Source organism: Serinus canaria, chromosome 5, assembly GCF_022539315.1.
Source record: "Serinus canaria isolate serCan28SL12 chromosome 5, serCan2020, whole genome shotgun sequence".
NCBI classification, from domain to species: Eukaryota; Metazoa; Chordata; class Aves; order Passeriformes; family Fringillidae; genus Serinus; species Serinus canaria.
The window spans coordinates 25,948,926-25,976,242 of NC_066319.1; the positions used below are offsets into that span (position 1 = coordinate 25,948,926).

General features: G+C 41.3%; 2 protein-coding genes across 2 annotated transcripts in view; one reads left to right on the plus strand and one right to left on the minus strand.

Annotated features, from left to right (window-relative positions):
- Positions 1-27,317, plus strand: part of MAPKBP1 (mitogen-activated protein kinase binding protein 1) — a 529,170-nt gene that overhangs the window by 435,738 nt on the left and 66,115 nt on the right. The gene's annotated exons all lie outside the window — the stretch shown is intronic.
- LOC103826648 (cytosolic phospholipase A2 epsilon-like) lies at positions 330-26,139 on the minus strand. Its single transcript, XM_009102051.4, has 20 exons — positions 25,982-26,139; positions 24,384-24,456; positions 16,855-16,991; positions 16,452-16,583; positions 16,063-16,103; positions 15,187-15,229; positions 14,546-14,609; positions 13,026-13,186; positions 12,721-12,813; positions 12,061-12,098; positions 11,230-11,386; positions 10,641-10,777; positions 9,952-10,174; positions 8,659-8,773; positions 7,838-7,975; positions 6,899-7,006; positions 5,595-5,786; positions 4,959-5,125; positions 3,417-3,600; positions 330-2,595 (listed from the first exon to the last, which is right to left on the minus strand). The coding sequence occupies exons 1-20, from the start codon at positions 26,006-26,008 to the stop codon at positions 2,357-2,359; spliced, it is 2,469 nt and encodes an 822-aa protein (XP_009100299.1). The 5' UTR covers positions 26,009-26,139; the 3' UTR covers positions 330-2,356.

Consider the following 27,317-nt stretch of genomic DNA (forward strand, 5'->3'; position numbering starts at 1 on the left):
CAGGGCTTTTTCCCCTTTTTAAACACATCATCCTGGAGGCAGTACAACTGCTGAGATGGGCTCGGCCCTGGCCAGAGGAGGGTGAGTCTTGGAGCCACCTGGCATTGACTCTGCTGGAGATGGGGGAAGCTTCTGGAAGCTTCTGACATCGGCCCCCCTCTGGTGCAGGACCCCGGCCCTGCAGAGCTAACACAGCACAGCCCTGTTCAGCTGAGGCAGGGAGTGACTGCACCACCCCGTGCTGCTGCAACACCTGCCAGAAATTAAACCCAAAATGAGCCACCCCTCTCCTCCCTCCCATCCCGTAAGGGAGGGACAAAAGGAGAGGCTTATGGGTTGAAATAACAATTTACTGAAAGCAAAAAACAGTGGGATAAGAAATACACAGTAACAGCAGAAAAATTAATAACAAAAGTATACAAAAATAGGTGTTTTACCCACAAAAAATGTGTTCACTAGCTCAGCTCAGTACCAGGAGGGAAAACGATGGGCCAATCTCTAGGCCTCTGTCAGCTCTCCTACCCAAGGGTTCTCCTGCAGGAATTTCCTCTGCAGGAAGTGCTGCAGGGCATGGAGCTGGAGAGAATCCATCCCAGACAGTGGCTGCCAAGTTCCTCTGCTTGACGAAAATCTAGTTGTAGTGCCAGAAGTGGCACTTGGGACAAAACAGGTGTGAACATATGAGACACCACACCAGGGGCTGAGCAGCCACCTCTTCTGGTGTCCTTCAGATCATCTGAGATTTTAGCGTGCCCACAGATTCTGAGATGGGACACACAAAAGGTGAAGCAGGCTGTACAGGACATCTCCAGAGAGCTGCTTCCATTGTCTCAGGAATACGTGTTTCCCCACCAGTATGAGCCTGGTAAAACCAGGAAGGAGCAGGTGCTCACCACTACTATGAAAAAGTTAACGGGCAAAATCAAGCACACAGTATCTAATCCTGAAAAAACAAGGAACAACAGTTGAGAATTAAGGTTGCACCAGAGTTCCTCGGAGCCTGCAGAACTTACAAAGCTGGTGGAATGCCCAGGCCATTGCAGTCATGGGAGGACTTTGACAAATAAAATGCTATCCTCCCTGGCAGGCATTAAGGAGTCAGTCATGATACCTGTTTTGACAGTTCAGGTACCTTAGTGTGAGCTCATGAGTGGCTGCTCAAATAAAACAGTGAGCAGGATTTTAGAATATAAGGCAGACATTATCCATGTGCCTTGTTGGAAAATTTGTGGAAAGAAGATACTCTTCTATAGCTCTTGTCTACTTGTTTAGGCTCTGAGGGACTCCTGTAAGGCTCATCTTGGCTGACCCTTGACAAACTCTTGGATGGCAGCATCTGCCTTTCTTTCACAATGCTTCTTTATGTAAGACCAGTAAAAACCAACTTCTTAACCAGCTCCAGATCTAGAAAAGAATAGTTCTCTCTCTCTCCAGTAACCTCTAAGGAAGGATTCACTGATAACAGAAGCTCCTCGTCTGTCTCTGCTGGACCTTTCTTGGCCTTAATGTGTTTAAGTATGGGATACACCGTGATGCAGTGAACAGAAAATTGGTATCTTACTGCATTATCTCCAGTGTTCAACTACCATACATCCTGCAATCCCCTTCACATGCTCTCTGATTTCACAATAGCTCAATACACTATACTGAACAAGTTCCAGATGATGCTAAAGCAAAATTGCATTTCAGGGAGATAACTGCAGAACACATGTGTGATCTGGGACAGGACACAGTTGGTTGTGAGAGGAAATAGCAATAGTCCTTCAAATCAAATTTCTAAGTTTGATTTAATTGATAAGAATAGATGATTGAAGACCTAAATGGCCACTGATCCATATCTCTGTTGTCCAACACAGATTTGAAAAATCAAACATCCTTCATAAAATATTTTTTTCATGACAATCCATGAACAAAAAGAAGCACCTGGGAAACAAAACTCTTTAAAGGTAGAAGACCATTTCATTCAGGTTATAAAAACTAAGTAAAATGTTTTAAGTTGATACTGCATGGCAGCCACCTTTGGTGTCTGAAGGGGGCTTTATGGTTTTGCTACCAATAGTCCCAATAAAATGCCAAAATATTTTGCATATGAAAAAATATTAACAACTAGCCACCAAGACCATAAGAGATTGCAGACAAGGAGAGCTAATGCTTTTTCCCTATCACACACAGCTGAATCTTCATCTCTAAAACATCACAGTGAGATGGTATTAACAACAGCAACTGCTGAGTTTAATACCACAATTCTGGATAAGATTGAGAAGGTTACTTAGAAAGCTATGGCCCCTGTCAAGAATGGTGAAGTATTTATCCCATGTATGCTGTAAATGCTTAGTAAGGGACAGGGAAATGCTGTTCAAGCAGAGGGCTGTGCCTGTGGGGCTGGCTGGCTCAGGGCTTGTTTCTTCCGTGCCACAGCCGTGCGCAAGGCCTGAAGAATCATGTTCTCGTTGTTCATTATGTTGTAATTAGCCAGCTTCAGAAGCTTGTTGAAATCTTCTGCTTTCAGCGAGACCTCCCTGGTTGAGTATGGAGAGGAGAAACTGGAGATATCAACCTTGCCCTGTTCCATTTCAGCAGCAGTACGTGACATGCCTGTCAAGGGAAAAAAAGGAATGTGTTTGTATAGTCCCAGAGAAATATCATACTTTGATAGGTCAGTAATAATTTGGAGAGGTCATAGCTGCAATTACTATGAAGATAAGTGTGGTGCTACAATCTCTGAGAAAGCTGCTTCTGAACAAAGCCTCCTGGAATAAACAAGTGTCATTTCCATTGCAATCAGCACCATCTACTGGCCAGCTCTTGGCACATCATTCTGTGAGGTCAAGGCCAGCCAGACAGGTTCTTTGGTACAACACGAACTGAAAGGAACAGAGATATACAGGACAAGAGGAAGCAGAATTTTCCTTGGCTTGGAAATCATCTTAAAAGCAAAGTCTCCATCTCAAATACTAATCCAGAAGGACAATTGATGGACGATTGCTTTGATATTCCAGCATATTGAATCAGCATATTAAATGGCCTAAATAGAAGGTACAGTGGCCCTTCACAGAACCCCTCTATACTGTGACTCTCACCTAGATCTGAGTGTCATAAAACCACACATAATTTGAAAAATATACTTTGTTCTATTCACTAAAGTAAACTCTCAGAAATTACAAGAGGAGATTAGTTTCCATTCCTCTACTTGAGGAACGCATTTCTTCTGTTCCCTGAATTGCACCAAGACACAAATAAAAACATGCACAAGACTTCACCAGATTTTGCAAACAGTTTCAATCATCCCATTTTGCAATCTATTCACTACTTTGAACAAGCAAACAAAGGGAAGCTCTATTGGGTTGAGGGAAAAACATCCAGGGAGTGGGAATGTTCCTTGAGTCAATAGAGTTCCCTGGGTACTGTTAACTTACCAGGTGCTACATAGCTTTGAAAAGTGTCGTTCACTAATGGAAAATAAAGCAGCAGAGGAGCTCCTGGGGTGTCTGCACCATCGAACATGTAGCACTCTTTCAGGTTCTTCTCATCCTCTGTCAGTCCAATGCAGGGAAATGGAATTTCCTGCTCTGCAAAGTATTTGCAAGCCTGCTCCAGAGGCTGGTCAAGGACAGCAGCAGCACAAGGAACAGAAAAAATAGCAAAGATCAGACTGCTGCCAAAGCCCAGCAGTTCATGCAAAGTTGCACAAAACAGACTGAGAGTCAGACAGCAGAAATAACATGGACACCTGCCCTAAGGACTGCTTTTTCAGTTGCCTGAGGAACCACTTGGAAACAGTCTCCCAGTAAAACACCTAATATCAAGATGGCAAAGAGAGTTTAAACCTGTAGTAAGGCACATCTCTATAATGAGAATATGATGTAGGAACAGATAAATTCAAATCACTTTATACACCATTAATTAAATGAGAACTGAGTGAGAAAAAATGTGGCTCTAAGCAAAACTACATTTGCAGTCTAAGACAGTAGGATTCCCAGTCCCATTATCTGTTTATATGGCAGGATAACTTGTGAGTTGACCTCAGTAAACTTTAGCAGGGTTTTAAGACCAATCAACCCATATCTATAACTTTGAATTTTAGAAATAACATGAGATTTTCAAATAACATGCTCTAGACCTCAAAATATAGCAGTAAAAACGTTCGTCAGAAAGCCCTTTTGTGGTGACCAACTTTGTTAAAATATCTAACAAAAAAGTACCACTTCATTTTGAATTAAGTATTTCCAAAAGATTTCAGACTACAATAAATAAATAGAGTTGAAGATATTATCATTTCCACTGCAGTACAAAGACAAGTATTTTTCGTGTGTAATTGCACCATTGAAATGTCTTCCACTTGAAAAACTGACAGAACATTAACCACTGAACTTTGTGGTTAAATACTAAATACTGCTTTCAAAATGTATATAACTATCTTAAACAAATTAGATACCTGCAAGAGCAGTAAATGCAATTGATACCTCACTTCAAGTCCACTATTTAGGGAGAAAAAATGTATTTATTAAAAGATAAAAATAGGGATGTAGAAACCCATTACTCACTAGGCTGCTCTTTCTAGAAAACCAACATTAAAATAAAAAAGAAAAAAAAACAAATTAGTGCATTTATAAGCAAAATGCAGATTAAATTCAGCACTTGAATCACAAAAGTTTCCCATTTATATTTGTGATGTTAAATATTATATATAAGACTTTAATAAACATTGCAGCTAGTCTTTCTTAACTTCACTTAGCCTGTTGGTATTCCACTGGTGAAAAACTTTGTGATATTTAAAAAGTAATTTGAGAAAAGTAAACACATTTTCCTCTCTAGAAATTTTCATTCTTTTTCCAAGGTTTGAAAACAGCATGTTACTAAATTCCACTGAGTTCCATGTTTCACAGACACTTGTTTGAAAGTAGTGGAAAGCAAAGCAAATGCCGTTGTGAAAGAAAGTCAGTTTTGAGACATCTCACCAATATCTGTGATCCACCTGTGTAATTTAAGTGTATGATGACATCCACTTTCCTCTCTGGTCTCATAAGGGGTGGGTAACTGGTTTCAAAGAAGAAAGCTGCATCCACCAGCTCCAGGTGTTCCGAGTTGCCTCTCAGGTCATTGGGAGAGGCGTCTAGCAAAGTGTCTAAAGAGCAGAAGATTCAGAGCTATTAGCAAAGTGCAAAATGACATCTGTCAAGTTAGAAGGCAAAAGGAAGGTGAGCTTCCCTCCCATCCAGTATTTTCCCTTTGCTTTAGAGTAGGCAGCATGCAGCAATGCTAAAGCTCCTTCAGCCTCTCCATTCACATTTTGTTGTGTTTCTAAACCCATGAACTGCACTGAAACCTACACCGATGTTCCCTTATATGCAGAGCCCCATCCTAGGAATATTTATTCCCGAGGACTTTGAGTACCCAACGACTAAATAATTGAACAATTGTGTTACTGAAAGTGAAAGGAGTGAGTAGTTCCTTCATTCTCCCTCCTCTCAGGGAGCACTAACAGGTAACCACAAAACCCACTCGGTTCTCTTCAGGGCATGCAAACATCCCTCACTAACTCCCAGCCCCTGTGCCTGCCCCAGTGAGATATGTAGGCGGGACAGCCCCCACACCTTTCCATTTTGTGAAGTGTTCATGCTGGATGTACTCGTTGTGCATCTGGAAGCCCCTGAGGAAGTTGTGGTACTTGGAGACAGCGGGGCGATCCGTCAGCATGTCCCGGAGCGTCGTGGAGAGGCCGCTCGTGGGAGTGAAAACGCACGTGGCCATCTCATACGGCTTCTCGGGCAGGTCTGGCTGCTCCTCTGGAGACACACAGCAGAAATGGCATGAAACTCAACCATAGCCATAACTAAGCAGAGGCAGGACACAAAGAGGAAAAAGGGTCTGTGGGTCTTCTGTAATCGTGTGTTCACAGCTCAGCATTGCATTATTTTCCCTGTGATCTGCTGTGAGTTCCAGTTAACTTCGTGACAAAAATATAAACTTGTGTTTTCTAAACTCTGGTTGGTTACACATGATGAAAAGAATATTTTTCTCATAAAACAGTGTGATATTGGTACACACTGAAGTAATTCACTTTTCCAAGCAAACAACAAAGAGGGAAAATAATTTTATTAATACATTTTAAGGGATTACTGCTTTTAGATTCCATGTAGGTTAAATATTAAATTTAAAGGTTATTTTGAAAAGCATGGAAAAATTTTAGCATTTTACTTTCAAACTAAGTATTTTTACTATTAAAAAGCTAGATTGTTCTATTTGGTTCAGTTGTGGACACCTGAATTCAACAAAACTTGCAAATTGTTTATATAAACTCATAAGACTTTGGGGGTTTTTATGATAACATAATCCACAGAAATGTGGCCCAAGTCTATTCACTGGCTGTGCTTGAATTTTGTTATGAAGATGCTTCATGAGTATTTCCAAGGAATGGTCTTTCAGCATGGAGCTGCTTCTCTCAGCTGCTGTAAGAGCTCCACCACATTGACCTTGTTTGATGTCTACTAAGTCTTTCAATTTAGTCAGATTTTGAGGGAGGGATGTGCTGTGCAGGGCAAGGAGACATTGAAACAAACAATCAAGCTTCTGTCTGGCTAACAAATAGGATGACATGAGGCTTTGCCACAAGTATTTCTTTCCCAGCCTTTTAAGGACAACACTTTAGAGACCACCACACATGCCCATCCCTATCTCCTTTATATCAAGGCCTGTCTGATGGTGCCTTTCCTTCTTGTCACAGTCTCACTATTTAAGCAAAGCACTGACTATTCAGTAAAACCAAATAATTTCATTTTTCTGGTATGTCACATACCCAGAGACTGAGAGAAACAGAATGACATAAAAGCTCAAAATATGGGAAATGTGAGTGCAGTTACCCTATCAGAGGGGTCTGGAGGAAAGTATTTTGGTTTACCTATTTCAGTCACTTTGTCTTGGGTCCACCTATGCCAGAAGTCTTCTGAACTGTCAGCTGTATGCCAGGCATCCAAGAGATTTTTGGAGAAGATACTACTCCACATTCCTACAAAGTGGAAGAGGTATAATAAGCAATGCAGATGAGAACACAAGTTCTTTTAAAACTGCCTTCTGCTCCTTTCCCAGCTCTTCTCTGACTTGCTCTTAATTCTATCCATTTTTTGCATAAGTTCAGACATCTGTTTCAGTGGTAGACTCCAAATGCAAACTTATTTAGGCAAACTTATTTCAGAAAAAAAGTTCAAGTCTTTTCCCTCTCACCATGTTTTACCTGGAAATTTTTTTTAAATTCAATTTTCATGTTCCTATTTTCATTTCCTTTCTCCTTTCATAAAGAAATATTTTTCAGACAGCTCCTTCTCTGATTCTCCTCTTTTTCACCCCACTGATTTCTTTTCAACATATTATTTGGCTTCTAGAGAGTATCGTAGATTTTCAACTTTGAAAAGTTTTTGCAAGCTTCAGGAAATGATGATGCCTCAAAAGCCCTCACAAAGTTACATGACAACTTCTTTCCCATTTTAGTTTATTTTTCTCTTAGACCAAATGATAAAACCACATTTGCTGGCAAGGGCAATCGAATGAGTCTCAGGAAATGCGGAATCATAGAATATCCTGAGTTGGAAGAGATCTGCAAGGATCCTCCTGGCCCTGCCTAGGACAACCTCAAGAATCACACCCTGTGCCTGAGAACACTGTCCAAACTCTTGTTGAGCTCAGGCAGGCTTGGTGCTGTGACCACTTCCCTGGGGAGCCTGTCAGCTGACTCACCCAGTGCCTCTGCTGCCTCGTGCTCACAGCAGGTTTCTGGGGACAAGCTCCTGAATCATTGATATTTCTATTAAAATCTTGTCACTGCCCCAGGCTGGTGAGTTACCTTGCATGAAGCAGATTCGTGACTCAGGGAGTTTCTTCATCAAGCGGCCCATGAAGAACTCGCTGCCAAAATCCTCCGCGCGAATGAAGGCGCCGTACTTCAGGAAGCCCACCTCGTAGGGCGTGAACTCCACCCACTCTGCCAACACATGCACCCAGGTTAGCTCCACTATAGAAACAGCCCCGCTGCCACGTTTGGAAAAGCCTCTCAGACATTGGCTCTTACAAGAAAACTGACTCAAATTGTGTCCTGAGCAAACCCTGCCAACAGCCACTGCTGAACCAGCTATCACACTGTCCCCAGGTTTGTGAAAGAACTATGTCAGGGCTGGAGAAAATTCAAATTCTTCTTTTTAGTTAGTGAGTAAAAGTTTTCTCGTGGAAGGTGGACTAGAACTCACATTGACTTCTATTGCCTTTAGCCAGCTATAAGAAACAGAGTAACAGAATAGTTTGGATGGGAAGGGACTTTAAAGGTCATACAGCTCCCGGCATGGACCAGAACATATACTCAGCAAACTTAAAGCTCTAGTGAATCCCTTTGTTGAAGAATTCATATAATTTCTAAGACTTTGTCACAGAATTATGTTGTGTTATTAGTCTGAAGTTAATACCTGAAAATACACAATCACATGCCAAGAGATCTTAAAAAATACTGAACTTGATATGTGTCATGTGCTGCCCAGTTACTCTTTACATTTCTGAGCACTGCTTCTCTGGGCTTGGAGTGAGAATTTAAAACAATTCATCATTACTTTTGGTATCCCTGCAGTGTATCTCCCTGGATGAAAATATAGCTTTTTCTCATAACTGAAACATTACCTCTGAAATCCTTGGTGGCAACTTTGTCCTTGACATTTAGGGCAAGGTAGATGGGCAGTGGGTTCTGACCTTGGTTCACTGCCTGACGTTGATCAGAAAGTCTGTGGTGGCTTTTCTGGATTTAAAAAAAAAGCCCAAAGAGTTAGCTTATAATCACCTCCTTAAAAACATCAGCTTATAAAGACAAAGACATCATTTTCCTGAATTTGCTCCTAAAGTTACTTCCATGTGCTTGAATAACAGAGGACAAGAAAGCAGGAATTTCTGTTAAGATAACTGGCCAAGTTCAGCTTTCAGTATACAATGACAGCAGGGAATCACTTCTCATTCTGTTCTAGCTTTGTATGGTTAAATGTAAGTCAGAATATACTGCATATATGGGTAATTCAGCTGTTATCATATACTTCATCTGTTAATGATAAGAGTTCTTCAAGGCAGCATGTTAATGACCCTTCTAATCAAGATTTCTTTTTTTAAATACTGTATTGAAAGTTAAAATCCACAGAGGAAAAGTCCTTGAGCTGTCCAATACTAACAGATTATACAGGAAATGGAGGTTTTGAGTATACTTCAGCCAAGTTAAATTCTAGCAAATTTTGCTATGTAGCACTGAGGCTGGAAACACTATGGAATATGATATGAAATGAGAATATTTGATTTTATCTGTTTCATCTAGACAAAAAGTAAACCTGTGAAACATGTTAACAGAATTTTGAAATAAAATAGCTTTTTTTCTAGCTATAATCAGTCTGGAGAAAGTTTGGAAAATTTTTGCTTGCGGCATTACAATAAAATTAGAAATTGAAGATCCTGGGAGATCAAATTCAAACTAGCTGAAAAGCACCCACTGTAGCTAATACATCTCACTAGCTCTGGGTATATATACTTTTTTATCACTAAGTCACAAACTGCTGGACATAATGGGTATATCTGCAGTACATTCAAGTTAAGAGCGCAGCTTGTACAAATATTGCAGCAGTGGAGAGATAAAAAAGCATGGAGCCATAAAAAACACCTGAGAACCTTAAAAATGTCTTGCACAGCAGTAGTGTTAATCAGCATTCTGCTTACTTTAGAGCGAGTCTGAGCATTTCTGGTACATTCAATCGCACTTCAGGCTCCAGTGTAGACATACACTCTGTCTCCAAGTCATTAATGTAAGTAAGTGGGGCTCTGCCTATGCACCAAGTACAGTGGTACTGACCAGTGTCTCTTCCTGGGGCTCTAGTTTCTTGCAATGGTTGTAAATATTAAGTCAACAACTTTACGAGAAGAAAGATGTATAGACATTACCCCATCATTTAACATGGCTTCAATCATGAGCCCCCACAGATCAATAAAAGATGTTTTATGTCCTGCTTGGGTCCTTTGGCTCAGCTCTCTGTAATAATTCCTCAGACTTTTCAAGCAAAAAGCCCCCATCTTGCACTTGGCTGCTTGCTTCCGTGCTTCAATAATTACTTCCCCAAGATCCTTTCGTGACCAGTCAGCATCTTCATATAGCTTTGTCATTGTCCTGCAGACAGGAAACATAATGGAATGCAGGGAGAAATTGACAAGATGCTTTTGAAACTCAGAGAATACACCTTGTAGAGTTTTGGATAAATGTCATTTTATCTTTTAGTTACTCTTCTCTCTGAGTTTACTTTGAGCAGAAATTAAAGTCTAAAGGCAACCAGTCAAAAGTCACTTAATCTGAGACACAACACAATAGCTGTCAATGCTGTTTCTGTAAAACAGTAAAAACAATTAAAGATCATTTTCCATGGGATTAAGGATGTTTACACTTCCAATAAAGTCTCCTCTTTTGGTTAGGGTTATGTCACGATGCACAATAATCCTTTCATAGGTGACCTTGACACTCCTGGCCCAAAGATGGAAGCAATAACTCAGTCACCTTTACCCTTTCTGAAACCGAGACAGAACATAGGCTTTTCTTAACACAGCAAGATCCAAACAACAGTATCAAAATGACTCCTCACCATGTTGTGCCAGATGAACCACTGATGTATGAAATACAATCCAGAACACGCAACTTCTGGAGACCCAAAATGCTGCCATACATGGCAGTGAGTGCTCTTATACCACACCCTGCTGTGGTCACAGCCACTATAGGCACCTGGTGGACACCAAAAACAGAGCAGAAAGCATAGATGAAAGAGTGGCATTAAGGCACAAATAATGTCAAAAGATTACAGAAATGCAAAAGCATCCAGACAGTAGTAAGATAAAACACATAAATTAAGAGATAAAGCAACATTTCTCTACACTGTACATTCCTGTGGAATAAACTAGGTCTTGGCACTTCAGAGAGGATTTTTAAGAAACTATTGATTTGAAATGCTTTCAAATAATTCACTTGTAAGCTGAGTGGAAACCCAGATTTTGCTCATCTAAACAGACAGTTGAACTCTCCAGCTGAGATCCCACTGTGGCAAAGTGCCCTGGAGGATGAGCTGATATTAACAATCCTCACTGCTTATCCAGACGGAGGTTAAAAATTCCTCCCTCATCTCCAGGCTTGAGGGAAAGAAGAGAGAAAAATCCCCCAAAATCCCTTTAACTAGTTACCTCATGCTCTTGCAGATCTTCCTCCAAATGAAGAACATCCTTTAGCGCAGCAGCAACTACCTTCTTTCGGTTTTGCAGGAAATTCTGTTCATCTGTGCAGAGGTCAAACCCCAGGCGGGCATCGAGGTTTCTTGGTCTGAAACACAGACCCTGAGTCCTGAGACCAGGGCACAGGTATTGTATTATAAGTCACTGTGGACAACTCCAGCTGCATTTGTGTGAGTTTACAGACCAGTTTGTGGACAGTATAATATCATAGATGGGAAAAAACAGCACCACAGGCAGGCCTCTGCCAATTGCTGTAGCAGAAAATGAGAATGCAAATAGGAAGGCAGAGCAAATCACAACACACTGTCCATTATGGTATCTACTACAGACTTCTGGTTTTATTTGCTGAAATAATTAATTTTTCAAGTTTCAGTACTGCTGCCATGCATCCTGTAACTAGATAACCACTGTAAACAGGCACTGCAGCTGTAATATTAGAGAAACAGCTACCATGCCTTGGAGTTATTTTGTTTGTATAATTCAGAAATGTGATTTCTTTGTGGAGCTGCTTTCTCCATCTCTGGGCATGATAGGGCATGCAAATCAAGACCTATTGCTGAGATGCACTAGCAGCTTGGAAATTTGGAGGACAAGGGACCCATGATTTAATTTGCCATCAATTAAAAAGGAGAACCTCACAAATAAAAGCCTACAACCCATGATGAACTCACACATCAGCTCCCATCTGAGCCTGCATCAACCCCTGCTTTCAAACAATCTGCTCCTGTGTAGGAACAGATGCCACCCAGTTACAGGATCAGGTCTTGCTGGAGACTGACTTACCATTCACTTGCCTTTGTGTACAAGTCAATTGTCCTGTCCTGCAAATCACAATACAAACAGTGTAAGCATGCTCAGGTTGTTGCTCCTGCACCTCCCTCCCCTGCTCCATCTAAAGCCTGAGTTTCACTATCTTTGAATTCAGCAATGTGGCTGGAGAATTTGGCCAGCAATGGTCTGGACTGTGAGAGACCTTCACAAGTTCCAGCACAGTCTGGGTTGAATAAAAGTAAGCCATTCACCCAAGCTGGGCGGGCTTAGGGCCCTTCAGCTTCTCATAGTTTAACATTCATTATTTGGGAAGGTTGTTGAAAGCTGGGCATCTGAACCATACACATATGGATGATCTCTATTTTATCTTCTACTCCAGGCATTCACTTTGCAAATATAAGTCCTAATTGCCATACTGCTAGGGTGTACATTGATAAACGTACATATTAGACATGTCCTGAGGAAGTTAGTTCAAACTCAGAACAGGGTTTCACAGGGCATGCCTGGATCCCCTACATAACAGAAGAAAAAGTAACTATTGCAGAGCAACTGTCATTCACACCTTACACCACAGCCTGCTTTGTGTCTGACAAGAACTGAATCACTGAGCTCTAGGACTAATCATCCACCCAACTACATGGTGTTGGGCTGTTAAGAAAGACTTGTTCTCACCTCTCCTATTGCTATCTTCTCTTGTATAGGAAGCGAGTTCAGAGGTAGAGTCACAGATTCGTTCATATCCCTTTCATTTTGACTTGATATAGACTGAAAAGAAAGGGTAAGACAAGAAATAAACAAGTTACCGATTCTACCAAAAAAAAAAAAAAAAGAAGAAAAAAAAAGAAGAAAAAATAAGAGAAACAAGGTGAAAGCAGTCTCTCCTGTCTCACATACATGCACTAACCAATTCCCAGCACACACACTCGGGTCTTGGAGGTCCCCAGTGAAAGAGCTACATGTTGGTGGCCCTCACGTACCCTGCTGAGCCGTCTGCGCCGCGGCAGAGCCACGGTGAGCGATGACTGGTTGTACTTGATGTAGTGGAACCTGGCCGGGGACGTCGGGCACAGGCAGGAGCTCAGCGTGTGCGTCTGCGTTCCTTCGTACGACCCGTCCACAGTTAATGCAAACTTCCTCTCTGAAGCAAAGGTGTTCAAACTTAAGCTCTTCAAAAATAGTGGATAATTTGTTTGCACAGTAATGGAATATATGTTTTCCTAAAGTAACAACATCAATTTGACATCCAAATTGTAGGAAGAATAAATAGACTGATTTATCTGGGGGTTTCAGTTTTAGAGATGGTGTACAGAACGTGTCATATAGTGACTGTTGCTATAGCACCACTGCACTTTGATATTTACGTGATAGCAGAGACTATGGCTCTGTTCATTAGGTAATGATGCACAGCCAATAAGAGTTTGGGGGGACACTCTCTTCTGAAAGCCTGAAATGTGCAAAATACCTCATTATTACACCAGAATAATGTTTGAGTATTACTTACCCTCTTACCGCTGAAATACTTTGAAAATTTTGGACTTTTGGAAGAAACATGTTTGTTTTTTTTATTGGACCGCAGGTTTTTTGGTATCAGTTAAATCTCAGTCCCTCTATCACTTTTCTCTTTCCTTCAACCTGTAATATTTCTTTTGAAATATTTCTAGCACTTAAATAATGTCTAGTGTTTTTTTCCTTTCATGCAAAAAGCATCTGATATGTCTGTTGAAGTAATAAAAAATGGCCTTTATGTAGAAAGATATCAACCCACAAGGTTTAAGGTGAAATACATTCTGTAAACCTACACACTCCACAGTATATAGTCAGCCTTCAAAAGAATTACCTCACTTAAATGTTTTCAGTCACATCTTTTTCTCTGAGCAAACTTTTTCTCTGAGCTCAACTGGATCATCCAGGTGCTTAAGCAGCGTGCTGGATTGGGGTCATCATGAGATGTCAGAAGAAGATACTTTAAAAATTGCGTAGGAGGCACACAGTTCCACAAGTGTGGGCTTGACATAGCAGTGATACACTGCTTTAAGTTTTCAGTAAATATCTTTGTTAATATACTGCGTCTTGTGTTTCACCCAGTGGCATGTCTTATATTGTTATACCTAAAGATATTCTATGAAGTTAGGTGGTAAAAGAGGCCAGATTCTCATTCTGTCCATTACTGCGTCCCAGGAGTTAGCTTCAAGTTTAGGATCGAAAAAACCTCAATTCCTTGCACAACTGTGTTGGAAAATTGTAAATATCTGGCAAGATGTCACTGCATAGGAAAATATTTTGTGGGGGAATTAGACCACATGCTCATGTCACCAAATTCAGGAATAATCTGTATATTTTTGATCAACTTCAATCACCTCCACAGGCCATTGGCATCAGTGAGATTTTGTCTTGCATCCTAAATAATTTTAAAACCAGCATGCTCAAGTGTGAAACACGGAGTGCTTCTGCCATCCGTGGCAACCTGATTTGCTCTGTAACTCAGTGAAAGGCTCACCCATAGCGTCCTTCCTCAGCCTCCCGTCGTTCACCTGCACGTCCAAACAGGAAACCTCGCGGGACTGTAAGAGACAGCGGGGCAAGAGACAAAGGCATTCACTGTCTGCAGAGCTCCACCTCATCCAGCCCATTGGCACCTGCTCACCAGGCCTTGGGGCACACGCCTCAGGGGAGAGGTGGTGCCATCCTGTAAACCCACTAGCAGGTCTAGGGAGGTGGGATTGGACTTCCCCATGGGAAATAATGCACAGAGATGAGGAAAGAGAAGGGATCTGCTCACTCTGCCGGCAAGAGCAGCCCTGCAATGGCCTTGGGGAGGATGAGCTGCAGAAGAAGGCTCTCCAAACAGAGTGCCCAGCTCTCCCTGGGCAGAGGGAGGGATATCATACCCCTGAGCCCAGCTCAGTTTAGGCAGAGGTGAGCACTGGCAGCAGCTCAGTCTTTATCACTATAACCCCTCCCAGCACGAGTCACTAGCTGGGACAACATGGGACAGCCAATGCCAACACCAGCTTTGGGCTCTGTGTGTTGGTCCTGGTCAGTGCCTCCATGCCACCACGTTGGCCTGGTACCTTTAACACCAGCTTTGCAACAGGCATTCCCATACAGAAGGGAAAAGGATTACAAAATAAAAATTACCACTAGAACTCCATTAGTGATAATGTTTTCAGGAGGATCTGGACTGAAAGACAAAATGGAAAATAATCAATTCAAAACCAGCACATTCTTATTTTTCTCTTTTTCTGACTCTTCTTTAAGCATTATTTCATTATCTTTTAAAGTCCATCTTTGGACAGGCAGCGCAGATAAACAGAATCAGAAATTCCACCTGCATCCAGGTGCCTCTGCAATCCAGTTTGCCTCTCAGAGGTTAGAGTCTGAATTTTGCAACATTTGTGGACATCCACCAAACAGAGAAGTTCCTCACTGTATTAGAGAGGATAGTTTTCTGACACACTGAGGACAATTTACACAGTGATGGCATAATCACACACTGTTGCCCAAAATTGTTCAATTCAAACTGTAGAATCAGAGCTAAAAAGTTGCTGAATTCATCCAACATGCTATAAAAAAGGGGGGGAAATTACCATTTGCCTTAAAAATCAGCAGCATAAAGACTGACCTACATGCTTATTCTTTCCATTGACTGTACAGTCAGCAATGAAACACAGAAAAAACTTATTATGAGAGAGCAAGAATTAAAGAACAAGAGGGGAAACTTAAAATTTCCTCCTATGTAGAATGTGCCTTTCAGCTTGATGAGCAGCTGCCATCAGGGATATCTCTGTGTTCCCACTAGCACCTGTGCTTGCTTCTCTGTGTGTCTGGATGCCCAGTGTAGGTACATGCATATCATGCACCATCATGCATTCTTTCTTCATTAAACACCCTACCCAAAGTTACCTTCTGTTCTATTCAGATCCTGGCAGTGTTAGGGGGCTGCAAGTGTGAACTGATTTGTAGCAGTACCCTTGTGTTTCCATCTTACACCTCCAGCTATTCCATCTTACACACCTGCTCTCCATTGTGAATTCAACCTCCAGTTCCTCTTTTCCCTGCAAAAGAAAAGTAAGGCTGTCACCACAGCTTGGTCCCCTGTGGAGAGAGATACCCTGCAGGAATCTGTGCCCTTCAGGGGTCTCTAGAAACCTTTTGTTGCTTCACATGCCACAGACCTAATTGTCTTCATGTTGTGTCTGTTATACTTTTAGTATCATATACTCCTAGCATCTTATCCACTAATTTAGCAGACTCCAAGTGAAGGCCTTGCAGGACAAATGGAATCCACACTTCAGGGCCTCTTGGTGGCTGCTCCCCCCTGCTCCCTCTTGGCGTGTTCTCCACACAAGCATATTCTCACCTGACCACACCCTCTTTGCTTTGTCCTTGAATTTTATCCATACCTTTGGATTCAGCTGGAAACTTAGCTGAATGTTTTCTCCAAGCTGGATTTTGGAAACATCAAAGAAAACAGTGAGGAGATGGTCATCTTCAGTTACTTTGTCCTCGTCACAAACTTTAAGCTCCAGAATGTTCTGGGGAAAAAGAAAATAAATATGATATTTCATTTTAGCATAAGAACCTTGGGAAAGAATGAAAAAAATAGAAATATTGCAGTTACTCTCTGTGTACTCTATTGACTACGCAGGCAGATACAGTCTTATCAAACCATCAAAATCTAAATAAGTACAGTAAGAGAATGTGAATACTTCACAAGGGATCTCAGAAAGACCTGCAGAGTTGAAGGACTATTTGGTATGCTTGATATCTCTTAAGAAGAGCTGTTGGAGGTGTCTGCAGTCTTACCTTAACCTGGCTCTGAATGGTGAAGTGGAAGGTCTCGTTCCACGTCGGGTTCTTGCTGTTCTGGACTGTCTTGGTGCGGAAATGCTGCACTGAAGCTGTTGGCAGGCTCAGGCTCACATAGCAATCAGACTGACTTACTGTTGAAGACAGGGAAAGCAGAAAAGCAATGGACCAATACAACAATCTAGTCCCCTGTAAGGTGGGCATTTTTAAGCTCTGTACACAAAGCAATACATAGAATTCAGGCCTGGCACTAGCTAAGGTACCATCAAGCTGCTGCCAGACAACCAGCTTGCTTTACTACTGTGAAAGCCTGCCAGTGTTCTTCTTGAGAAGGACTTTTTTACAAGTCCTGGGGGAAAAAAATAAACATTCAAAATACCCAGTTGTGTAGCTGAAGAGCCATCCATACCCATAGGGGCACACACAGAGCAGCCTCACAGGGCTGGCCACCGTAGACATTAGCAGCTGTGACAGGGGCTGCACATGGACAGAGCCCAGCTCCTACCCACTGGACTTCCACAGGTAAGCATAAACATGCCTTTATATGTCTAGAGGAGGTCTGGCTGTAAGCTCTGTCTTGTCTACTTTCTAACCATCCATTCTTTCCTCTGGCTGCCAATGCAGAGGAGGCAAGAGCAAGCATTCAAGGTTCACATGAAGCCAAATTTCTGTCACAGAAGGAACATCTTCTACCAAGGCACCTGATTTCAGTCTGCTTTCTTCCCTTATGGAAGTTAAAAAAGGAAACATTCAGCAACAGTTTTTCAAGAAAATATAAAGAAAAAAATTTCAAGAAAAGAAGATTATTCGCCTGCAGGGATGAAATTATTGAATTTAATCTTCTGTGAAGAAGATTAGGAAAAAAGCATTGAAATGTTGAACAGTTTGATAGGTGCCATTTGCTTTGAGAAGCAGCTGTACTGGGGCAGAGTTTTCAGCAATAAACTGTATTAAAAAAGGTATTACTTAATGTCACTATTTTCACCTGCATCTCAGTGCCTCAGCCAGAGTGGCAAAGGTATTTGCAACACTTCATGTACAGGTGGAAGCAAGCTTGTCTGCTCTTCCCAACCCAGAGCGAGCTGACATTGCTTCTTTGCACAAAATTGCATTGCTCTGCTGTTTCCATTCGAGATGTGTACAGGTCATAAAGTTCACCTATTAATTTTAATGTCTCCAGATGTAGGGAGGGCAGCTCTAGTGTTTTTATTTTCCTTTCTCAGCTGAAGTGGCCACTTGTAAAGTGTGGCTTCCCACCTGAACTTCTCATAGGAGCTTTTAGTAGGAAGGAGTGGTTAGCAGCAGTCTGCAGGGCTTGCATCACCAACAAGCACTTTCATTCGGAGGTCAGAATAATCTACCGGCAAATACATTTGTCATCATTATTAGGAAATAAAAAAGCAAGCATGAATCATTAGATTAACGATCTTGTGGCCCCACACTCAAAAGTCAGGGATGGTCAGCCTACAGAACACGATCTCTTAGTTAGGGACGACAACCTACACAAGTGCCAAAGAGAGCATGGGGAGCATTGCCATAAATGCCAATCCCATTAGTAGAATTATATTTCCTCTTTTTGTGATACCACATACTCAAGCACTGCTGCCACCACATAGCAGACACACCTGCATCTGAACAGTATCTGAATAGGCCTAACTCTTGTCACACCACGTTTTACTGGCAGACTTGACTTTGGGAAAAGCAAAATAATTTACTTGACCCGTTATAGAGTCCCCATATGTAACTCACGAATTAACAAAATCAGCCTCTTTTTTTGCCCCTGATTTCTCTGAGGCTTAAGTCATCTTTTCTAGTAACTCTGAATGAAAGAAGAGTAACTTTGACTGATGAAACAGTTTTCATATAGATTAAGATATATGATTTCTAAAAAAACATCAAAACACATAGAAATCAGCTGAGCTTCCAACAATCCTAACAGCTCTCAAAATTCTGTGTGCATAAGGAAATGTCTCTACAAAAATCTTTTTTGGCTCTTGGGAAGCCCTGACCCGTATTAGCACAGATTGCTGTCACCACTAGGAGAAGGATCAGAAGGATCCAAATGGGTAAGTCTATGGGTGAACCACAGTTTATTTCATTGACTTTTCCCAATTAGTAACACATGCTCTGACTGCATCTGCTGCAAAGAACACAATAGTATTTTGAAACTCCATCAATTATTTTTTGTTTGTAAGTGGTCACTGTCTGCTACTGCACTGTATCATCCACCTTGGAGAAATAACCACCTGTCAGACAGCACAGCCCTGACTTCTTATTTAATCTCTGACTTTCTCTGGGAGATTTCTGACAGCCACTAAACAAATGTGTTCCCTCTTCCCATCTGCAAAATGCGGTTGGTGATGCCCTTTGCACTTCAGAAGCGTCCTCTGTTACCTAATTACCTCTTGTTTGTAAGTTATTTTCCAGCTGTTAAGAGGGAAGCATTTACAGCACCCAGGAACCTTTTTTACACATCTTGGGCACCTCAGGCTGGTGTTCTGCCTGACCGCCTCCAGGTATAAGCAGGTGTGTGAGAGATGGCACTCCACAGCCTATCCTGTGCCCTGCCTGGTGGGTCTCTCTGCAATATCCCTCTGCCTTTGTGTGCACACACACAAGGCTGACACTGCCAGCCACGTGTGAGCAAACCCCCACCACCCTGTACGTCAGCCTAACCAACACATAACTACAGAACTGGGCTCTCACAGGATGCACACAGCACAGCATCACACCAGTGACCTCTTGGGTCCCTCCCCTCCACCATGACACATTAACAGCTGTCAAACATGCTTGGGATGGCAGCCGTGGTATTCCTGTGGGGCAATATCCGGCCAAAAGCAGGTGTGGCAGCAGGTATTTATGAAAGCACAGTCTCCTCGTCCAGTTATTACACTAAGTGCCTAATTATCTTCCAGGATAATAGCAGGCAGGACTGGATCTTAATTGTGTGTAGGAAGCATTACAACAGCATGACCCATGCTAAAAAACACCATAGCCACAGCCCCATGCTGCAACCCAAACAGCAGGACACCCACACATCTGGCTCGAGCTGAAATCTCAAATTTAAGCAGGGCTCAGCCAAACGTTTTCTTTTTAATTACATCTCCTTTTTTGATGTTAACAGCTGCAAGCTTCAGCCCGCTTGTAATCTGGGCAGAAGCCTCAAGCATCCTTCTCCTCATGGACTGCCTTTAGCTCCTCACTGTTTCTGGCAGGTAGATTCTTTCATGATACTTAAGGTATAGTTTTTTCTGATTGTGCTAAAAGGACCTGAACCAAGAATGTGGTCTCAAACCCTGTTTGCTCAGAGCATCTCCTTGACCTGGTCTCCCTGCACTTGGATCCAGTCAAGTCACAAAATATAAGCTATCAACATCAATTGAGAGGAGCATTTTTCTTCTTTTTCTCCCACTTCATAGCTGAGTATCTGGCTGAGGGCAGGGGGACAAGTCAGCATTGTTGTCTGCTGGAGGGCAAAATACTAGATAATTTATGGCATTGAAGCTTTTGATACTATCTTTTAAATAAGAACATGGGCTGCTTCTGTGGCCTTCCAGAAGGCAATTTACAGGCAGACTATCAGAATTCATTCTGTCCAAGATCAGTTCCTGTCCCCAGGGAGCATTCAGTATTCATCTTCTAATAGGTAAAGTTCAAGAAAAAGCTTTTACACTTTCTCTTACCCTCCCCTTAACTCTGGGTGGAGCACCCTACAAGTATCCCTAAAACTGTATTTATGTAATCTTATTTACATCCCTCCTTATAACACTCCTTTGTTGAGATGTTGCTAAACAACCTTCCTTGTTTGTCTTTATCAGTCCACATCCTCTGATTTTATAATCATATTTCATGCAGCACCTAGAACAATAGGCTGCTGGTGTGTAGCTGCAACTGCTTAAACGGTGAAGTAAGTAATAAATAACAATGAAACAATAACAACAGTGCAAGAACAGAACACCAGAGGAAGTCTGCATGTTCCTGCAATAAATATCTTGGTTGAACACAGTTCCTCAAACAATAATGTATTTCACTGATTATATTTGTTTCCTGGATATTAAGGGACTTTCACATGAATTGATCTCATATGTGGCAGAATTGTTACTGCAATTCTGTAAAAAATTTTGTTGAAAATATAAAATATACTAAATTGTTTTATAAAATATAGTACCCAAATTTGTCTTATATAAAAGAAATCCAAAACTTCAAGTTTCCAAAATTAAAAAGTGTGGGTAAAATAAAAAACTATAAAAGCTTAGAAAAAATATAGTTTTCTTAATAAGAAAATAATGAAGAATATTTTTAACTCTATACTGGTCAAGGTCCATTTAGCCAAGGGCCCACATTCAATGTCTACTCAGGGGTCTTGGGCATTTTCAGGAAGCAGAGAATGATGGTTTAAAATTGCTGAACTTTGTATCCCTATGCAGTAGCCTACTTTCACATTGTTTAACCCTTAACACTTTGTTTCCTTGCTTTTCCATTTGTTAACTCCCCTTAAAGACTTAATTTCTCTGCAGCATCTTTGTTTTTAGCCCCATTGCCCACTTTTCTTTGGGAAGGACCTTTGGTCTTATCAAGGATGGGCATCATGCCTCACATTTATAAATGGGTGTCTAAAGAGAGTATAAGAAGGAAAACATCATTTACTGCTCTCTCAGTCCATACAATTTAAGATACAGAGACTTCCTGAGCCTGCTTTAACTGGATGAGCTTTTTCCTTCTATGAACTTGTCCAGACTCTGCCTGCAATCTGCACAAACTTTGGCATTCGTGATCTCCTGCCGTGGGGAACTCCCAAGCTGAACCACGTGCTGTAAATGCCATGTCCTTCTGTTTGTCCCAGAGCTATGGTGGTTGCCCAAGGTGAGCAGCTGATCTTGAAACCTGCAAAATCTCAGGAGACACGGCTGTGTATTTAAGGGTGGGTTGGATTCGTGCACATCCAAGCCTTACCCGATTAGGGAATCAGGATGCTTGTGGAGGACACACCCAAATCTGGGAACTGGCAAGCAATCACAGGTCCAGGAATATCAGGAGGCCCAATGGGCCTGATGAACTTGTGGGTGTGCTCAGTGAGAAAGGGGAACATGAAGAACACAAACATGGCACTAAATTCACATGTGTTATTAATGGCATCAGATATGCATTAATACACAAAGGGAAATTTGTGTTATAAATTACACACTGAGGGATCAGTGGGATTTGGAGGTTAAAAAGCAGAAGGAAATCCTTTAAATTGTCCTAGTTAAAAATACTCTCTTATGCACCAAACTCCTATTAAAGGTCTTTTACTATCTATTCCATAAGAATGGTAGTGAGGTTTTAAGATTCTCTTGTTCTGGATTAATTTTCCCATTTCTATTACCTGGAAAACAGAGCAGATAGACCAATAATAAAATTAACCTGCAGCACCAGGTTGGGAGACCTTTTTAGCACTAGATGAGTATTAAACAAAGTAATCTGACAACTCTACAGAAACCTAGTGCAAGGTTAGGCACAATTGGCAAGAGAGAGAAGAAGCCAATTTAAAATGTCAAAAGTCAGTAAGCTGAACAAAAGTAGGTGACACTTGTAATCTTTCTCTATCTATAAAATTTTGCAAGAATGAGAAAGTAAAAAAACCGGGCTGAGAAAAGGAAGAATGAGAAAAAGTGTTAATAAAATGGTCCTACACAGAAGTCCACTTTACTGGTGATGGAGGATATGTGCCCCTGAGTTTGTTAGCCTGTGTCCAGCTAGTCTCTAGAGAACTGTAAAGATGACTGAATCAACTCAAATGTACTCCCCTGGTTTTACACAAACCAGCAAATTTTTTTTGCATTTTTTTATCTCAAGACTCCCATTTTGCTGCTTCTCAGTGGAAGTCCTATAAAGTTATAGACATTCAATTTGCTTTAGCTTTTACATTGTCAGAAAAGCTAAGCAGAGGTTAAATTAATTCATTTAAACTTTTGAAATATAGGTTTATTTTATATTATAAAGAGCCTCTCATTGGACTCTGTGACTTCCATAAGTCTGGCTGCAAAGAAAAATATGTCCACAAAGAGTTTAAATGCAAATCTTTCTGAAAAATACAGCTGAAAATTTTCACACTCAGTAAAATTAAATGTTAATGGAATTAAGCATCTGTCAGTCAAAACTAGATTCAGCATTTAAATATATAAGCAAGGCATTGCCCCCTGACTGATATGATTTTCTCCTCCTACACAATGAACATCCACAACAACTGAAGCATTCACCTTTTGCAAGTGTGTGTCCGCGGGTTTTGTGCAAAATTTTTCCCCTCCAAAATCACCTCCTTCACACAAACTTCTTCATTAGAAAACTCTATGGGGTGGTGAGACAAGGCTTGGACTGGGAAGCAGAAAAGGCTGAGCGTTTCACTACCTGTCCCGTGCCCTAGAAACCTTCTAATATTGAATATGACAGCATCAAAACACAATAAACTTCATTCAGGAAAAAAAACAGCCTAAAGATGCAAATGAAAATCATTTATCTAGATGAGAAAAAGGAAGAGAGGAATTTTGGTAAGCTCATTGTCATGCAGACCTTTTAATAGAACATAATTATCTAAGGGAGATATCGGAGGGTTGCAGTTTTTCCACACCTTTCAGCTCAGTGTGCATGTTTGTACATTCAAATAGGTTTTAGCTGTAGGAAGGAATTCCTCTCCAGACTGAGCTTCAAATATGCTTTCCATGCTGTAGAAGTAGTCTAGTGAGAAGGTTCATATGGATTCTTCTTCCCCATACATTCATCAACAACAAAGCATCTTAGTGCTCTTCACTAAAAATCAGAGTACCTTTGGTCTCTATACAAACTGTTGCAGGACTTGAAGCAAATAATGTTGGAAAGGCACAAAACCATCTTGGCCTGGATCTTTTTAAGGGAACAACTTTAGGTTGATCCTGCTCATATAGAAACTTTCTGCATTCAGACCTTCCTGTGTGTATAAGTGGACAGATGCAAGACAATCAGCCCTCTTCTCAGACAGGAGGAGGTGGTTGTCATTCAAGCCATTTTTTCTAACGTTTCACAGTTCAGATATATAGGGACCATTAATAAATATTTGCATAACCATAATTCCTGGGCAGTTTGTAAAAGTTTTTAAGAATAGAAAAAGCTAACTGTGAGCCATGCCTATTGCTGAATGAAATTTGATAATCCATAAGAGGTGCCAAGTGTGCAGTTCTGAGCTCACATCAAATATTCTTTGATAGGCCCAGGATTACACAGGGTGGACGTTTCTGTAAGAAGGAACCATGGAAAGAAAGTTCTTATTGCAATCTTTCCTGTGAATAAAATGTTCTGCATTACAACTGGTGGCTAGACTTTGGTGTTAAATGGACAAAGATATAGGAAAAACAATGTCTTCTAATTGTGTTGCCTCATTTTCAGCATACTAAGATCACACGTCTTCTATCTCTCTCCTTTTAAATATAGTCTCTAGTGTTTGTGACACTTGATATATTCAGAGTAGTTTCACAAGCATGAGGATGCTTCAGGGGTATAGCCAAGATACTCACACAAGTCTGCTTTCCTGGCATTTTTCATCTGTATGATTTTTACAGTGAGCAAGTTGCATGGAGATGGTTCTGTCTGTTGAAAAGCACACAAAATGCATGGGATGAGAACGCAAAAAGGAAATACAGAAGTATAACCTGAGATAGAACTGAATTAGTGTTTCAGTTCCAAACAACAAAAACATTTCTGAACTGAGGTTCCTTATTTTGCATTGATTTCTTCCCAGCAGGTTTGTAGCCAGGTGTGACCTCAGACCAGACCTCTGACGTCCTCCATTGTCCCTTCTGAGCACACTCGTGGTAAACCTTCAGCTTGAGGTATCTGACTCTTAGAGCCCAATCTCATAGAAAGGTGTGATAAAGAACCTTGCTGTGTTATTAATACAGCTGACACACATCTTGGTCTGAGAAAATTCACAGGATGTCATATATATCCATTATATTTCACAACAACCAGCAAACAATCTAGCAGGGCAGGAATTAGTAACGATATCATGGTGCAATGACGCTGCTCATCAGTTGATTTATAGCTACATAATTACATTCTTATGTCTGATATAGAGACATTTTAAAAAGTGAGGGCCTGAAAAGGGCCTTCCAGAGACCTATCCCAAACTTCTCAGGAGGAGTGAGTGAAAGGCACAACTCTGTAGTTAATTACTTCTCTGAATAATTCAGTTCACTCAAACTTCCCTTAAGCAAAGCTCTGAGGGATGTATCAAAGGAAATATTTGCAGCTTTCGGTACTTAAAGGGGGCTTATGAACAAGAGGGAGAGCGACTTTTTACATAGATAGTTATAGGATGAGAAGGAATGGTTTTAAACCAAAAAAGATATTTTGATCAGATATCAGAAAGAAATCCTTTAACTCAGAGGTGCTGAGGCACTGGAACGCTTTGCCCAGAGGAGTTGTGGGTGCCCCATCCCTGGAAGTGTTCAAGGCCAGGTTGGATGGGGCCTTGAGCAACCTGGGATAATGGGTGATATCCTATCCCTCCCCCTGGGGCTGAGGTTGGAGCTAGATGATTTTTAAGATTCCTTCCAACCCAAGCCTTTTTATTATTTTGGGAAACCACCTAAACCTAAAAGTGGTTACCAAAAGACACTTAACAAACCTGTGAGGAACCAGCACACTACCTAAAGAGCAGGGAGTATCACTGCAGCAAATACATAGATGAGTATATAACAATACTTTGCCATTCATTCCCTTATGCCCCAAAACTGCCACATTTTTAAGAGAGCTATATTTAATATTTCACATAAGTAAGTTTCCTTACTTTCCCTATGCATTCATTGACATTAGTGATAACTCATTTTTCCCCAGTGCCTAGCCCAGTTGGGTGGAAGCAAAAAGGTATTTTTTTAATTAATTGGGAATTTTCAAAATAGTAAATAGGTACATCAATAAGGTTTTTGCATTCCTGAAGGCCAAAGCACAAAGTAATCACAAAACCCAGTCAGAAGGAAGCCCTGCTTTGCTCAGGATAATTCTCAGAGCTGAAGATCCAAGAGGTGAAACATCCCCTCCTGGAGCAGGTGCCCTCTGCCCCCAAGGGCAGCCTTCTCAGCCCATTGCAGAGTCTCCTCTTGCCTTTTCTTACCTGGCTCTTGCTGTAGAACAGCCCCATGGTGGTGCTTGCCCGTCTGAGCCAGGAGTGAAAGGTGCTAGTGGGTGAGTCTGAAGGAGTCCCAGGCAGGCAGCTCCTGTGCTTTAAGCGGCCAGGAGCCGGCAGGCAGGTGTGTGAGTGCCTGACTCAGCGCAGCCTCACCCCGCCACCACCACCTGAGCAATCCCAGCTCCTCCTCCTCTTCCTCCTCCTCTGCCCGGAGCACAGCGCGGGCTGCACACCTGCACCAAGGACCCTGCCTCTGGCACTGCAGAAGGATGGGTCTCTGCACTTATTGTTAGAGGGAAATGAAGACTGAAAAGTGATTTTCCCTTCAAGGTTATAGGCACTGAATAAATGTTTTACACTTTTAAGCATCCTCATCACTTTTTTGAGGAGTCCACAATGCTCTTGCCCACAGGTGAGCTGTCAACGTGCAGTACCTTGTGGGGAGGTGCTGGCAGCAGCCAGGGACCAGGACTTTGGCCATGGGCATCCAAACAGACCATTATGCATGCAAAAGCCTTTTTATAGCTATAATTGCTTTTAGGGAGTCTGTGTTCTTTGCTTAAAGACACAACTTAAAGAAATTTTGTCATCTCCATCTTACCTTCCGTTTTGCTCTGTTCAGGCAGTAAATCATCTTTCAGCCAAGCAGATATGGCAGTGACAAACATTGCATGAAAGAGTTCCCAAATCACCTGTGGAACCTGTGAAAGAGTTTCCCTTTAAGTTTAAGAAAAAGCTTTAAAAGCTCACTTACTTTCTCAGAAATTTTGTTACTTTGTGCACCTGAATTAAGATGTTTCAGTGAGCGACCTCTAAGAGGATATATTTGGGAGGATGAAATAAATGTTGAAATGAATGTTAATTACTCCTCATGTTCTCACATACTCTTTATGTCTTCACATTTATAAGACTTCACTGCCCAGGACACTACACAGCATGTGAGGGGGTCCCTGCCTTATTGAGGGAGTAGAAAAAATTAGTACACAAGAAGTAAAAAAATGGGAGTTTGGGTTTTGGTTTTGTCTTTTTTAAATCATCCTTACTATTGTAAAAATTAACAGACCAATCAGTTTCAAAATGATCTCATTTCACTTTGCAATGAATTGAGAACCCATTGATAAAGGTAACTTCAATGACATGATATAATTTAATTTCCTAAAATATTTGGCACTTTAAGACATTCTGACCTAAGAACTAGATCCAACAAATGTCCCCCAGACAAATTTTGAACACATTAAGGATGGGTAACTAACAGATCACAGAAGCAGCAGTAAAAGGAAGTTAACCCAAAAGGAAAATATTCCTTGAGAGGTGGCAAAAC